This window comes from Salvelinus alpinus, chromosome 7 (assembly GCF_045679555.1).
Source record: "Salvelinus alpinus chromosome 7, SLU_Salpinus.1, whole genome shotgun sequence".
Classification (NCBI taxonomy): domain Eukaryota; kingdom Metazoa; phylum Chordata; class Actinopteri; order Salmoniformes; family Salmonidae; genus Salvelinus; species Salvelinus alpinus.
In genome coordinates, this window is record NC_092092.1 from 28456462 (window position 1) to 28472842 (window position 16381).

Consider the following 16381-nt stretch of genomic DNA (forward strand, 5'->3'; position numbering starts at 1 on the left):
ATTTCAAGGCATACCTTCAAACTCAGTGCCTCTTTGCTTGACATCATGGGAAAATATAAAGAAATTAGCCAAGACCATGGGAAAATTAGGTCTGGTTCATCCTTGGGAACAATTTCCAAATGCCTGAAGGTACCACGTTCATCTATACAAACAATAGTATGCAAGTATAAACACCATGGGGCCACGCAGCCGTCATACCGCTCAGCAAGGAAGAAGCCACTGCTCCAAAACCGCCTTAAAAAAGCCAGGTTTGGAACTGTACACGGGGACAAATATCGTAATTTGCGGAAATGTCCTCTGGTCTGATGAAACAAAAACAGAACTGTTTGGCCATAATGACCATCGTTATGTTTGGAGGAAGAAGGGGGAGGCTTGCAAGCCGAAGAACACCATCCCAACCGTGAAGCACGGGGGTGGCAGCATCATGCTGTGAGGGTGCTTTGCTGCAGGAGGACTGGTGCACTTCACAAAATAGATGGCATCATGAGGAAAGAAAATTATGTGGATATATTGAAGCAACATCTCAAGACATCAGTCAGGAATTTAAAGCTTGGTCACAAATGGGTCTTCCAAATGGACAATGACTCAAGCATACTTCCAAAGTTGTGGCAAAATGGCTTAAGGACAACAAAGTCAAGGTATTGGAGTGGCCATCACAAAGCCCTGACCTCAATCTTATAGAACATTTGTGGGCAGAACTGAAAAAGTGTGTGCGAGCATTGAGGCCTACAAATCTGACTCAGTTACACCAGCTCTGTCAGGAGGAATGGGCCAGAATTCACTCAAGTTATTGTGGGAAGCTTGTGGAAGGCTACCCAAAACATTTGACCCCAGTTAAACAATTTAAAGGCAATGCTACCAAATACTAATTGAGGGTATGTACATTTCTGACCCACTGGGAATGTGATGAAAGAAATAAAAGCTGAAATAAATCATTCTCTCTGTCACGCCCTGACCTTAGAGAGCCTTTTTATGTCTCTATTTGGTTTGGTCAGGGTGTGATTTGGGGTGGGCATTCTATGTTTTGTTTTTCTATGATTTTGTATTTCTATGTTTTGGCCGGGTATGGTTCTCAATCAGGGACAGCTGTCTATCGTTGTCTCTGATTGGGAACCATACTTAGGTAGCCCTTTTCCCTCCTTTCTTTGTGGGAAGTTAACTTTGTTTGTTTGTGGCACATAGCCCTTAAGCTTCACGGTTGTTTTGTATTGTTTATTGTTTTTGTCGGCGTCATTTCTAATAAAAAGGAATATGTACGCTGACCACGCTGCGCTTTGGTCCAGTTCTTACGACGTCCGTAACACTCTCTACTATTATTCTGACATTTCACATTCTTAAAATAAAGTGGTGATCCTAACTGACCTAAGACAGGGAATTTTTACAAGGATTAAATGTCAGGAATTGTGAAAAACTGAGTTTAAATGTATTTGGCTAAGGTGTATGTAAACTTCCAACTTCAACTGTATATTTGAGAAAAATATTTGTTTTATGATAAGAATACATTTTTTCTTTCAATTATTTTACTTTAATTAAAGGTTGGATTTTTGTGAATATTTTGAATGAGGATAAACAATAAAGAAAAACATTTCACTGCCCGTTTTACTCATATTTACCAAAGGTTCCAATATTAGTCAAGGGCACTGTATCTGTAAAGTCCCTCAGTCGAGCAGTTATTTTCAAACACAGATTCAACCACAAAGACCAGGGAGGTTTTCCAATGCCTCGCAAAGAAGGCACCTATTGGTTGATTAAAAAAAATAGAAGCAGACATTGAATCGAGCATGAAGTTATTAATTAAACTTTGGATGGTGTATTAATACACCCAGTCACTACAAAGATACAGGCATCCTTTCTAACTCAGTTGTCAGAGAGGAAGGAAACCACTCAGGGATTTCACCATGAGGCCAATGGTGACTTTAAAACACATACAAAGTTTAATGGCTGTGATAGGAGAAAACTGAGGATGGATCTACAACATTGTAGGTACTCCACAATACTAACCTAAATGACAGAGTGGAAAGGAAGCCTGTATAGAATAAAAAATATTCCAAAACATGTATCCTGTTTGCAACAAGGCCTAAAGTAATACTGCAAAAATAGTGGCAAAGCAATTCACTTTTTGTCCTGAATACAAAGTGTTATGTTTGGGACAAATCCAATACAACACATTGCTGAGTACCACTCTCCATATTTTCAAGCATAGTGGTGGTGGCTGCAGCATGTTATGGGTACGCTTGTAATCGTTAAGTACTGCCAAAGATGATTCTAACATGTATTGACTCAGGGGGTTGAATAATTATTTAATAAAGATATATTAGTGTTTAATTTGTCATATCATAAAAAAATATATAATTTTTCTTCCACTTTGACCATTCGAGTATTTTGTGTAGATTGTTGACAAAAAATTACAATGAAATCGATTTTAATCCTGCTTTATAACACATCAAAATGTGGAAAAAGACAAGGGGTGTGAATACTTTCTGAAGGCACTCTACATACTGTATATACGTTGATGTCTTTATCTAGCCTTTATTTAACTAGGCAAGTCATTTGACCTAGATAGTTTGTGTGTATGTATTGATGTGTAGGCTACGTGTGCCTTTCTGTTTAAAAATGGATGTAGTTCTGTCCTTGAGCTGTTCTTGTCTATTAATGTTCTGTATTATGTCATGTTTCATGTTGTGTGTGGACCCCAGGAAGAGTTGCTGCTGCTTTTGCAACAGCTAATGGGGATCCTAATAAAATACTCCCCCAAAAATACATTGATCCAATTAATTTACATAATGTTCATGCCCTTAATGAATCATCAAGAACCAATATTGTCACAGATCCGTTCCTGCTTTGGACTTCCATATGTAGAATATCACAATAACAACACCAGTGGTATGTATGTACAGTATGAACCCCTTTATTCATTAGTCTCTCTGTGCCACTGTCTTTTAAAGCAGACTGTTAGGCTAAAAGGTAGGACAGAAGGTACAAGAGAAGCCCTCTAAAGACAGGAGCGTTGTGGAGGGCCAGGAGTTTTTCTTTCTCTGACCATGTGACCTGATAGGGCAACACTTTGGGCTCTAGTCGTGAAATGACCAGGAAACAGTCTAGGCTCTAGTTACAGCCTACAACTAGGGTCCAGAGTTTCTCCTGGTCAGGTCACATGATCTGGGGAAAACTCCTGGTCCTAGCCATGAGACACAAACAGGAAATGAACCTTAGTAGCGGTCCTGTAGAAGTGGCAACGACAACATCACATAATGTCTGAGTAGAAAGAACAGCTAGATCAATTGAAGTGCTTTGTTATGAATAGATAGAACCAGCGTCCTGTTTTTCCATTTCAAGTGCAACATACAATATGCAACAGCAGCGCTGTTTGTCAGGGTGAATGAAAAAAAAAATACATTTGTTGTTTATCATTAATATTTTATAATTGTGCTTCAAAATAAGATTGGTAATCATTTCATCATTTGCTCCTATTATTGATGTGTGCATACTGATTTACAGTCTTCCCCAGTGCCTTATCATCTGCAGCTTCCTGTTTAAATCTAATTTTAGCTGATTGGACAGCTGACTGGGGGGCGGTCACAAGAACAACTTCCATCACAAGCAATCTCTTATTTTTTCCCCCGAAGTAATCTCTATACTTGAGTAATATGTATGTATTTAGGATTTCTATTTTATACAAGTTAAAGCAGTGTACAAACTGCATCTGTAAATTACTTTTCATGCACTTGATCAAGCGGCTTCTCTTCAAGTGTTACCCAACTGTAAGACATTCATCTATGATCTATTCACTGTTAAGTCTCCTGCTAAGTCACATTCAGTCCACAATCATTGGAACGGCTGGATAATCAGTCCAGCAGTAATATTTGTATTAAAAGTCCTTAAATTGTGTGATGGAATATGTCATTGTGCACATTATCGTATGGTAACAGACTGGCAAAATAAATATAAAAGATGAATGCCCATTGCCTTGGTTAATGTTAGGTAAAAGGATGATGTCAAAATAAAAAAAATGGCACCAAAATGCTGACATTGACCAAGAAAACACCTGTTAGTTTTGTTTGAAGAACACTTCTCTCTGTCCCCACACCTCAATGCAAAAAAGCTAGAAAACACTGTAGGTACCATGACCATGATACAGTTTCACTACAAAACTGAGTAAAATTAGGAAACAGTCCTCCCATCTTGTTTTAATGTCTGTCCGGGGCCCAGTTAGACCATGTGTGGTCTTTGAGTGAATCCTCCGTTCAGGAAAGCAGGCATAGTTAGCCTCTGGGGTTCCCAGAAATACAGAATAAAAGGTTCTCCTGTTGCCTCTCCCCTCCATAACCTCCACTGTCCGTCTCTCTCTCAGGCTCTGCGTTAGTCCAGGAGCAAGAAGTACCCCTCAGTATCAGCAAATCAAAGAAAAGATCAGAGTGTAGAGGGTAGAGGTTAGAGGTCGCCGCTCTGGGGCTCTGGGTTGCGGCCCTCCTGATTGCGGTTGCGCCCCAGTCTGGGAAAGCGTGACGAGGCTTTGGACCGGGCTGTCTTACTGCTCCCCTCGCTGGCCACTGATGTGTCCCTGGGAGGAGACAAAAGGTCAAGAATTCAGCAAAGGAAACCAGAGGTTAGTAATGCCACTTAGGGTTTTTATTTTATTCTTGGCACCAACCAGAACTTGAGGCTAGAACTTGAACTGTGTTTTCTGTGTTCCTGTGAATGTGCCATTTTGGGCAGAACGTGCTGGCTGCTGACACTAAAGGCGACACTTTTGGGGTGAGGTGAGACCGAGTCACCTCCCAAGAAAGGAGTGATGACAAGTGCAGCTTTTGAAGAATCAGGTTCTAATCTCTCTCCATCTCAGCCCCCTCCTAACCAGGGGCCCACTCAGTCATTCATAAAAGAAAGGTCAACATTTTGGATGAGTCATCAATGGCTAAGACAGCTCTACTGTTAATGTAGATATCATCAACTCAGCTCTATATTTAGCTGAAGAATAGCGCCGGAGGGGATGGCTTCCGTTTTACGGGCTCCTAACCAATTGTGCTATTTTGTGTGTTTTTTCGCATAGTTTATAACTTATTTTGTTGATGCTACCGTCTCCTATGACCGAAAAGAGCTTCTGGATATCAGAACAGCGATTACTCACCTCAAACTGGACAAAGATTATTTTTTATGAGTCCGACTCAAAGGATATAATGTTCCCAGACAAGGCCCAAACCCCCGTCATTCACATGAAGAAAAGAAAGAAATACATGGGGCGGAGATCAGGATGCCTTGTGAGAATTAGTCGGCGAGTGGGTAACCCGCCTCTACCATCCATTCTATTAGCCAACTGTCACACCCTGATCTGTTTCACCTGTCCTTGTGATTGTCTCCACCCCCCTCCAGGTATCGCCCATCAAGCCCATTATCAACTGTGTATTTAAACCTGTGTTCTCTGTTTGTCCGTTCCCAGTTCGTCTTGTTTGTCAAGTCAACCAGCGTTTTGTTTCTCAGCTCCTGCTTTTTCCCAGTCTCTCTTTTCTCGCCCTCCTGATTTTGACCCTTGCCTGTCCTGACTCCGAGCCCACCTGCCTGACCACTCTGCCTGACCCTGAGCCTGCCTACTGTCGTGGAAATTCAAAGTCAGTACTGGTATCCACCCGTGACCGCTACCTCTCAGATCATAGGCGGGTCCAGCTGCTCAATAATAAACATGGTTCACCCTGAGATCCCAATTTCTGATCTCCTGTGCACAGTTTACCCAGATCTTCAGGAGCGGTCAACAGGTGAAGTTGCAGATCACCTCCTCGTCGCCAAGAATGTTGTGGAAATTCAGTACTGAGAGAGACTTGGTCATTTCTTCAAACAATCATCTTTATTTAATATCGATGAATTATTGAAATGATGAAGCCGTCAGCCCAGAAGTCTTGACTGTCGGACCGAGTGCTTGAACCATACAGAGAATACTGTGTCTTTATATACCAAACCTAAAAATGCTTCAACCATGGCTGGCTCCACCCTTCCCATATAGATTGGGGGGACCATGAGCCACTTTGGGCTCATCCTGTCTTTATCTGCCCCTGGCGTTATCTTAACCCCCAACCTTGGCCTAATTTCCTAGATGCCAGGATGTCTAAGAACCACTGAGGCCTTTGTTCTACTCCTCTCTATCCCAGTCACAATCACCCCACATCCTGTCACTGGAATGCCAGCTGTAGGTTTTATCACCAGGTCAATCAATGTCCACGACAGCTAGACTAGCTGCAGGAAGCTAGAGTGGACACCATAAAACTCAGCATTAGCAGGACAGACATATCTTACTGTTTGTTAAGTAAATCATTGCTACATATCCAACAAATAAAGTGAATACATAATTTTTCCCTCACACTACCAACCTGTACCTTTGCCCCCCACTGGATTTTTGACCGCTGCTTATCCTGAGCCTGCCTGCCGTCCGGTACCGTTGCCTCACCTCTGGTTTACTGACACCTGCCTGCCTTGACCTGTCTATTGCCTGCCCCTATTGGATCATTAAACTATTGTTTATTCAACGTGGTCTGCATCTGGGTCTTACCTTCATACTTGATACCAACGTGCAATTACTGGAGAATAAACTGGATGAGCTCCGTTCGAGACTATCATACCAACAGGACATTAAAAACTGTAATATCTTATTACTGAGTCGTGGCTGAACGATGACACGGATAATATACCGTTGGCAGGGTTTTCCGTGCATCGGAAAAATAGAAAAGCTACGTCTGGTAAAACGAGGAGTGTGGGTGTGTGTCTATTTGTCAATAACAGCTGGTGCACGATGTCTAATATTAAGGTAGTCTCGAGGTATTGCTTGCCTGAGGTAGAGTACCTCATGATAAGCTGTAGACCACACTATCTACCAAGAGAGTTTTCATCTCTATTTTTTGTAGCCGTCTATTTACCAACACAAACCGACGCTTGCACGAAGACCGCACTCAACGAGCTGTATACGGCCATAAACAAACAAGAAAATGCTCATCCAGAAGCAGTGTCCTAGTGGCTGTGGACCTAAATGCAGGGAAACTTAAATCTGTTTTACCTAATTTCTACCAGCATGTCACATGTGCAACCAGAGGGGAAAAAACTCTAGACCACCTTCACTCCACACACAGAGACGCGTACAAAACTCTCCCTCGCCCTCCATTTGGAAAATCTGACCATAATTCTACCCTTCTGATTCCTGCTTACAAGCAAAAACTAAAGCAGGAAGTACCAGTGAATCGCTTAATACGGCAGTGGTCAGACAATGCGGATGCTACGCTACAGGACTGTTTTCCTAGCACAGACTGTAATATGTTCCAGGATTCATCAAATGGCATTGGGGAATATACCACTTCAGTCACCAGCTTCATCTATCAGTGCATCGATGACGTCCCCCCCACAGTGACCGTACGTATATTTCCCAACCAGAAGCTATGTATAACAGGCAACATCCACACCAAGCTAAAGGCTAGAGCTGCCACTTTCAAGGAGCGGGACACTAATCCGGACGCTTATAAAAAATCCTGCTATGCCCTCAGACGAATCATCAAACAGTTAAAGCCTCAATACAGGACTAAGATTGAATCCTACTACACCGGCTCTGACGCACGTCGGATGTGGCAGGGCTTGCAAACTATTACGGACTACAAAGGGAACCCAGCCGCAAGCTGCCGAGTGACGTGAGCCTATCAGACGGGCTAAATGCCTTTTATGCTCGCTTTGAGGCAAGTAACACTGAAGCATGCATGAGAGCACCAGCTGTTCTAGACAACTGTGTGATCACGCTCTCCGTAGCCGATGTGAACAAGACCTTTAAACAGGTCAACATTCACCAGGTTGCGGGGCCAGACGGATTACCAGGACGTGTACTCTGAGCATGCGCGGACCAACTGGCAAGTGTCTTCACTGACATTTTCAACCTCTCCCTGACCAAGTATGTAATACCCACCATAGTCCCTGTGACCAAGTAAGCAAAGATAACCTGCCTAAATGACACCGCCCCGTAGCATTCACGTCGGTAGCCATGAAGTGCTTTGAAAGGCTGGTCATGGCTCACATCAAACACCATCATCCTAGAAACCCTAGACCCACTTCAATTCGCATACCGCCCCAACAGATCCACAGAAGACGCAATCTCAATCGTACTCCACACTGCCCTTTCCCACCTGGAGAAAAGGAACACCTATGTGAGAATGCTGTTCATTGACTACAGCTCAGCGTTCAACATAGTGCCCACAAAGCTCATCACTAAGCTATGGACCCAGGGACAAGACACCTCCCTCTGCAGCTGGATCCTGGACGTCCTGACGGCCCACCCCCCAGGTGGTAAGGGTAGGCAACAAAACATCTGCCACGCTAATCCTCAACACAGGGACCCCTTAGGGGTGCATGCTTAGTTCCCTCCTGTACTCCCTGTTCACCCACAACTGTGTGGCCAGGCACGAATCCAACACCATCATTAAGTTTGCAGATGACACAACGGTGGTAGGCCTGATCACCGACAACGATGAGACAGCCTATAGGGAGGAGGTCAGAGACCTGGCAGTGTGGTGACAGGACAACAACCTCTCCCTCAATGTGAGCAAGACAAAGGATATTATCGTGGACTACAGGAAAAGGAGGGCCGAACACGCCCCCATTCATATCGACGGGGCTGTAATGGAGCGGGTCGAGAGTTTTAAGTTCCTTGGTGTCCACATCACCAACAAACTATCATGGTCCAAACACACCAAGAAAGTCGTGAAGATGCCACGACAACACCTTTTTCCCCTCAGGAGACTGAAAAGTTTTGGCATGGGTCCCCAGATCCTCAAAAAGTTATAGAGCAGCACCAATGTGAGCCTCCTAACTGGTTGCATCACCTCCTGGTATGGCAACTGCTCGACATCCGACCGTAAGGCACTACAGATGGTAGTGCGTACAGCCCAGTACATCACTGGGGCCAAGCTTCCTGCCATCCAGGACCTATATAATAGGTGGTCAAAGACTCCAGTCATCAGAGTCATAGACTGTTCTCTCTGCTACCGCATGGCAAGCGGTACCGGAGTGCCAATTCTAGGTCCAAAAGGCTCCTTACCAGCTTCTACCCCCAAGCCATAAGACTGCTGAACAATTAATGAAATTGCCACCCAGACTATTTGTATTGACACCCACCCACCCTTTGTTTTTACACTGCTGCTACTCGCTGTTAATTATCTATGCATAGTCACTTTACCCCTACCTTCATGTACAAATTACCTCGACTAACATGTACCACCGAACATTTACTCGGAATCGGTACCCCCTGTATATAGCCTCATCATTTTTTCTTTTTTTACTTCAGTTTATTTAGTAAATATTTTCTTAACTCTATTTTCTTAACTGCATTGTTGGTTAAGGGCTTGTAAGTAAGCATTTCACGGTAAGGTCTACAACCTGTTGTATTCGGCGCATGTGATAAATCAAATTTGATAATTCTATCTCAGCGTTTTAGAACCTCTGTGCTATGACTATCAGCTGCTACAGAACAGAATTCTTGTTGGGATCTGTGATTGGTCGTGCTCACCGAGTGGTCACAGCCTCAATTGGTGTGAATGATGCAGGAAATGACTGGATCCTATGACTGAGCTGGCACAAGAAGTCACTTTCAAGGTGTTCACAAAACAATTTGCATTATCTATCGCACTCGCACACAGATGTGTCAGGCAATGTATTATTATGAAGCACTTTGTGAAATGCGTGTTTTCCCCATCTGACAATGCACACTCTGACGCATGTACACACACACACACACACACACACACACACACACACACACACACACACACACACACACACACACACACACACACACACACACACACACACACACACACACACACACACACACACACACACACACACACACACACACACACACACACACACACACACACACACAGACAGTGGGGTCACTCACTGGCAGAAGGGCAGCAGCTGCAGCAGGGTCTCCTTAGTGGGTTTAGCAGAGAACTCTGGCAGGGTCTGGATCAGCTTGTTCAACACCATCCTCAGGTACGACTGGAGCTGTTTCCTACGCTCCTCTACAAACTTGGCATCCTAAGGAGAAGAGTGGACAGAGGCAAGGGAGACATTAAAACTGTACCATACAGAATGAGAGCGAAAGTACAGGTAGGAGTTATAGATAAGTGTGTAGGGTAAGTGGGTGGAGAATGATGCCAGCTGTCAGATTAGATAAGGTCCCAGCTGCCATGTCTCATTTAATGGTTTGTTTGCATGGGAATGTAACACCCTCCTTTCTCTGTCTCTCTCACTCTCACTCAGTGACACACTGAGCCTCTCTCAGTCCTTGTCTCTAGCACCTATGCTCTGTGGATGTATGTCAAAATTCCAATCAGTCAATTGAAAACTGTGGGTGTACAATGTAACACTTTTGAAGTTTATATATGAAAACCATCAGAAAAATGTTAAATGAACACTTTTCAAAGCGTTGCTCTTTTAACACTGTCATAGTGTGCTTTTCCTCACTCCAATGGTGTAGATACTATTACAGTAGGTGACTGAGTGAGTGTTGTCCAACTGATACTTTTCAACACCGGTGGCATTTACATTTTACAACTCAGTGTGAAAGGTACACTGCTATGGTGTTCAAAGATACCGTGAATTTAACACTTTAGAATTTTACTCTAGCAGTCTACTAACTTTTCTAGCTGTCTGCCTTTCCAGTGAAATGTAGAGTTGCCACCAATGGCTATGTTTGTTAGACAGACAGAGTTGTTGTATTCATTCACTGAAGTTAATGTGAGTGCTTAAGTAAATGTGTTATCATTCAAATAAAACACTTTAGGACAAAATATTTGATATATATATATATATATATAGTAAATCAAATCAAATTCTATGTCACATGCGCCGAATACAACAGGTGTAGACCTTACAGTGAAATGCTCACTTACAAGCCCTTAACCAACAATGCTTTAAGAAGTCTTAACAAAAAATAAGTGTTCAGTAATAATAGATAAGTAAAAAAATAGAAAATAAAAGAAACAAATAATTAAAGAGCAGCAGTAAAATAACAATAGCGAGGCTAAATTAGCACCGGTTAGTCGAGGTAATTGAGGTAATATGTACATGTAGGTAGAGTTAAAGTGACTATGCACAGATAATAAACAAAGAGTAGCAGCAGCGTAAAAGAGGGGTCATGGGTAGCCCTTTGATTAGCTGTTCAGGAGTCTTATGGCTTGGGGGTAGAAGCTGTTAAGAAGCCTTTTGGACCTAGACTTGGCGCTCCGGTATCGCTTGCCGTGCTGTAGCAGAGAGAACAGTCTATGACTAGGGTGGCTGGAGTCTTTGACAATTTTTAGGGCCTTCCTCTGAAACCGCCTGGTATAGAGGTCCTGGATGGCAGGAAGCTTGGCCCCAGTGATGTACTGGGCCTTACACACCACCCTCAGTAGTGCCTTGCGGTCGGAGGCCGAGCAGTTGCCATACCAGGCAGTGATGCAACCCGTCAGGATGCTCTCGATGGTGCAGCTGTAGAACCTTTTGAGGATCTGAGGACCCATGCCAAATCTTTTCAGTCTCCTGAGGGGGAATAGGCTTTGTCCTGCCCTCTTCTCGACTGTCTTGGTGTGTTTGGACCATTCTAGTTTGTTGGTGATGTGGACACCAAGGAATTTGAAGCTCTCAACCTGCTCCACTACAGCCCTGTCGATGAGAATGGGGGCGTGCTCGGCCCTCCTTTTCCTATAGTCCATAATCATCTCCTTTGTCTTGATCACATTGAGGGAGAGGTTATTGTCCTGGTACCACACGGCCAGGTCTCTGACCTCCTCCCTATAGACTGTTAAACAGTCTGATGTTATAAAATTGTTCAGGGGATGTAACACATACTAAAGCCCAGGCCCAGACAAAATACGTGGACATGTGTTAAAGCACTGTGCTGAACAATTGGCTGGTGTTTTTACAGACATTTTCCAATCCTCACTCGACCAGCAACACGTGCCAGTATTGTGGAAAAACTCAATAATTATACCAATTCCTAAAGCATCTAATCCCTCTGTGCTGAATGACTACCGCCCTGTCGCCTTGACATCCTTAGTAATGAAATGCCTTGAGAAAATTGTGAAAAGTCATATTCTCAGAGTCACCCAGAAGCTCCTCGACCCATTTCAGTTTGCCTATCAGCCTAGCAGAGGAGTTGATGACGCCATTCTTACCCTCCTTAACATGGTCTATAGACATCTAGAGGGTGCCAAATCCCATGTCAGGGTTCTGTTTGTTGAATTTCAATGAAATCCAGCCTTACATTCTGGCACAGAGACTCATTCGAGTCTTCTCCTTAGATGGGGGGCTGGTTTTGTGGCTGTTGGACTTCCTGAACCAACGCTCACAGCGAGTCAAAATAGGTCCCCACGTGTCGGACATACGCAACACCAACACAGGCTCTCCTCAGGGATGTGTTTTGTCCCCACTCCTGTACATCTTGTACACAAATGGTTGTACTAGTTCCCAATCCTGACAGGCACCTCGTTAAGTTCGCTGATGACACTGGCTTGATCAGCCTGTTGCATGATGACGAGGAACATCATGGCCCGGTCCTAGATGACTTTGTAGAGTGGTGTGAGGAATCACACTTGGTCCTCAATACCAACAAGACCAAAGATGTGCATAGATGTGCATAGAAGCGTACAACACCTACCTCTGCAACATCTATCAGAGGTCAGAATATAGAGATTGTAGAGGAATGCAAATATCTGGTTGTCCTCTTGGACAATAAGCTTCAGTGGAGTAAATGTACAGACCTGATCCACAAAAAGAGCCAACAGAGACTGTACTTTCTCAAAAAGCTGGGATCTTTTAATGTAGACTGTACTATATTGACTCTGTTTTACAAATGTTTCATTGAGAGTATTTTAACTTTTTGTATTGTTTGTTGGTTTGGCAATGCCACTGTCAGCCAGAGAAATATGCTGAGAAGGATTATCACCACAGCAAGCAAGGTACTTGGAGTCAAACAGACAGGCCTGGATGAGATCTTTAAGGTGACTGTGACTGATGTGGTGTACTCCTCAATGACAACGGAAGAATCCTGGAACATATTCCAGTCTGTGCTAGGAAAAAAGTCCTGTAGCTTAGCATCTGCTTCATCTGACCACTTTCTTATTGACCAAGTCACTGGTGCTTCCTGCTTTAGTTTTTGCTTGTAAGCAGGAATCAGGAGGATACAGTTATGGTCAGATTTTCCAAATGGAGGGCGAGGGAGAGCTGTGTACGCGTCTCTGTGTGTGGAATAAAGGTGGTCTAGAGTTTTTTCCCCTCTGGTTGCAAATTTAACATGCTGGTAGAAATGAGGTAAAACAAATTTAAGTTTCCCTGCATTAAAGTCCCTGGACACTAGGAGCGCTGCCTCTGGATGAGCGTTTTCCTGTTTGCTTACGGCTGTATACAGCTCATTGAGTGCGGTCTTAGTGCCAGCATCGGTTTGTGGTGGTAAATAGACAGCTACGAAGAATATAGATGAAAACTCTCTTGGTAAATAGTGTGGTCTACAGCTTATCATGAGATACTCTACCCCAGGCGAGCAAAACCTTGAGACTTCCTTAGATTTTGTGCACCAGCGGTTGTTTACAAAAATACATAGACCGCCACCCCTTGTCTTACCAGAGGCCGCTGTTCTATCCTGCCGAAAAAGCTTAAAACCCACCAGCTGTATGTTATTCATGTTGTCGTTCAGCCACGACTCGGTGAAACATAAGATATTACAGTTTTTAATGTCCTGTTGGTAGGATATACGTGCTCGTAGCTCGTCTCTTTTATTATCCAATGATTGTACGTTGGCTAATAGGACCGATTGCAAAGGCAGATTACACACTCGTCGTCTGATCTTTACAAGGCACCCAGACCTTCGTCCCCGAAATCTCAGTCTTTTTCTCCTGCGAATGACGGGGATCAGGGCCTTGTTGGGCGTCTGAAGTAAATCCTTCCCGTCGTTAAAGAAAAAGTATTCCTCCAGTACGGGGTGAGTAATCGTTGTCCTGATATCTAGAAGCATTTTTCGGTCATAAGACACGGTGGCAGAAACATTGTGTACAAAATAAGTTACAAATAACATGAAAAAACACACACAATAGCACAATTGGTTAGGAGATCGTAAAACAGCATTATTACAGCTTAATGAGGAATTATTTTCCAACAGTCTTGAAGGAGTTCCCACATATGCTGAGCACTTGTTGGCTGCTTTTCCTTCCTCCTGATGCAGCACTCCACCACTCTCTTTCTTGGTCAAATAGCCCTTAAACAGGCTGAAGGTGTGTTTTGGGTCATTGCCCTGTTGAAAAACAAATGATAGTCCCACTAAGCGCAAACCAGATGGGATGGAGTATTGCTGCCGAATGCTGTGGTAGCCATGCTGGTTAAGTGTGCATTGAATTCTAAATAAATTACTGACAGTGTCACCAGCAATGCACACCCACACCATCACACCTCGGCCTCCATGCTTCACGGTGGGAACCACACATATGGAGATCATCCATTCACCTACTTTGGACTCATCAGACCAAAGCACAGATTTCCACAGGTCTAATGTCCATTGCTCATGTTTCTTGGCCCAAGCCAGTCTCTTCTTCTTATTGGTGTCCTTTAGTAGTGGTTTCTTTGCAGCAATTCGACCATGAAGGCCTGATTCACGCAGTCTCCTCTGAACAGTTGAAGTTGAGATGTGTCTGTTACTTGAACTCTGTGAAGCATTTATTTGGACTGCAAACAGAGGTGCAGTTAACTCTAATGAACTTATCCTCTGGGTCTTCCTTTTCTGTGGCGGTTTTCATGAGAGCCAGTTTCATCATAGCGCTTCATGGTTTTTGCGACTGCACTTGAAGAAACTTTCTGAATTCTTAAAATTTCCCGGATTGACTGACCATGTCTTAAAGTAATGATGGACTGTCGTTTCTCTTTGCTTTGTTCTTGCCATAATATGGACTTGGACTTTAACCAAATAGGGCTATCTTCTGTATACCACTCCTACCTTGTCACAAAACAACTGATTGGCTCAAATGCATTAAGAAGGAAAGAAATTCCACAAATTAACAAGGCACACCTGTTAATGGAAATGCATTCCAGATGACTACCTCATGAAGCTGGTTGAGAAAATGCCAAGAGTGTGCAAAGCTGTCATCAAGGCAAAGAGTGGGTACTTTTAAGAATCTAAAATATATTTTGATTTGAACACTTTTTTGGTTACTACATACTATGTGATATTGTAGTTTGGATGTCTTCACTATTATTCTACAATTTAGAAAATAGTAAAAATAAAGAAAAACCATTGAATGAGTAGGTGTGTCCAAATTTTTTACTGGTACTGTATATATATCTATCATAAGGCGTTACTTTGATGGCCTAGTTTCTCCCAAAGACAGTGGTCTGAAACTCCTGAGTTGTATTCACCTGCAGTAGTGCATGCTGGTAAATATGATAATAATGGGCGTGGTTTTAAATGTTTTTGAGTGTTTTACTCTACATTGAGTGACATCATCACACTCAGCTCTGGTTAGTAACACAAACACAGGCAACACCCCGATTGAACAGTATATTAAAAGGTATGAACAACAGCTGGTCTTCAGTTACACAAAGTAACGCCACATCAACATCAAAACTGCTTACACCAGGATACGAACACTGACAATTTTGTTGTACAGCTCTACTTATAGCTACCATCCTCACCTGCTGTTTCAAGGCAAACCTGCTACAGCCCACTGACTGACGGACAGACGGACGGACGTACACACACGTACGTAGCGTAGAGACACAGATAGTGGCAAATATAGCCCCGTAGATCTTTGTTTGCCACCGTCCCTAACCTGTCTGTTCCAGATGACTCATTTTAGTATAGTACATCTCACTATACGACAGAGACTCACATACACTCCCCACACATGGACATCAACACAGAGATGACACTATGGAGGTGTATGTTTATATGTACACGTATAAAGACATTAACTATTCTTATCCCACCAGCGTTCACCTGTCTGCTACTGTATATGAGGCATGTTACTGTAATTTAACTCACTATAAGACAGGGACACACTCGGGTAGACATGGATATCAACACAACACTGAAGGCACAGACACAGGGAGATATCGCTATAGATAGGATCGCCACTGGCTACACCTGTCCGCTATGAGGCATGTTACATCAATTTACAAGACAACTCAGACAGATACACACGGGCATGTCTATCCACACGTGTGTACAGACATTGAGAGCATGGCGACACAAGTGAACCACGCAGTCAAAGTGAGACAGAGGACAAATCTCAATATCACAGGGAACAGTATGACCAACTCAGTATCACAGATTATTGTAAAATAGACACAAATATCTTATTGGAAATTCGTGACAGGCACACGATTTTGTATA

At 43.3% G+C, this 16381-nt stretch overlaps 1 protein-coding gene across 2 annotated transcripts in view; it reads right to left on the reverse strand.

Annotated features, from left to right (window-relative positions):
• Positions 1-1910: 1910 nt before the first annotated feature.
• snx29 (sorting nexin 29) overlaps positions 1911-16381 on the reverse strand; it is a 114150-nt gene continuing 99679 nt past the window's right edge. For both annotated transcript variants that reach the window (XM_071408654.1, XM_071408655.1), the window contains 2 exons: positions 9920-10059; positions 1911-4561 (listed from right to left, as the gene is read on the reverse strand). In XM_071408654.1, coding sequence (XP_071264755.1) covers positions 4432-4561; positions 9920-10059 — 270 coding nt within the window. In that variant the 3' untranslated portion in view covers positions 1911-4431. The remainder of the gene's footprint in view (positions 4562-9919; positions 10060-16381) is intronic.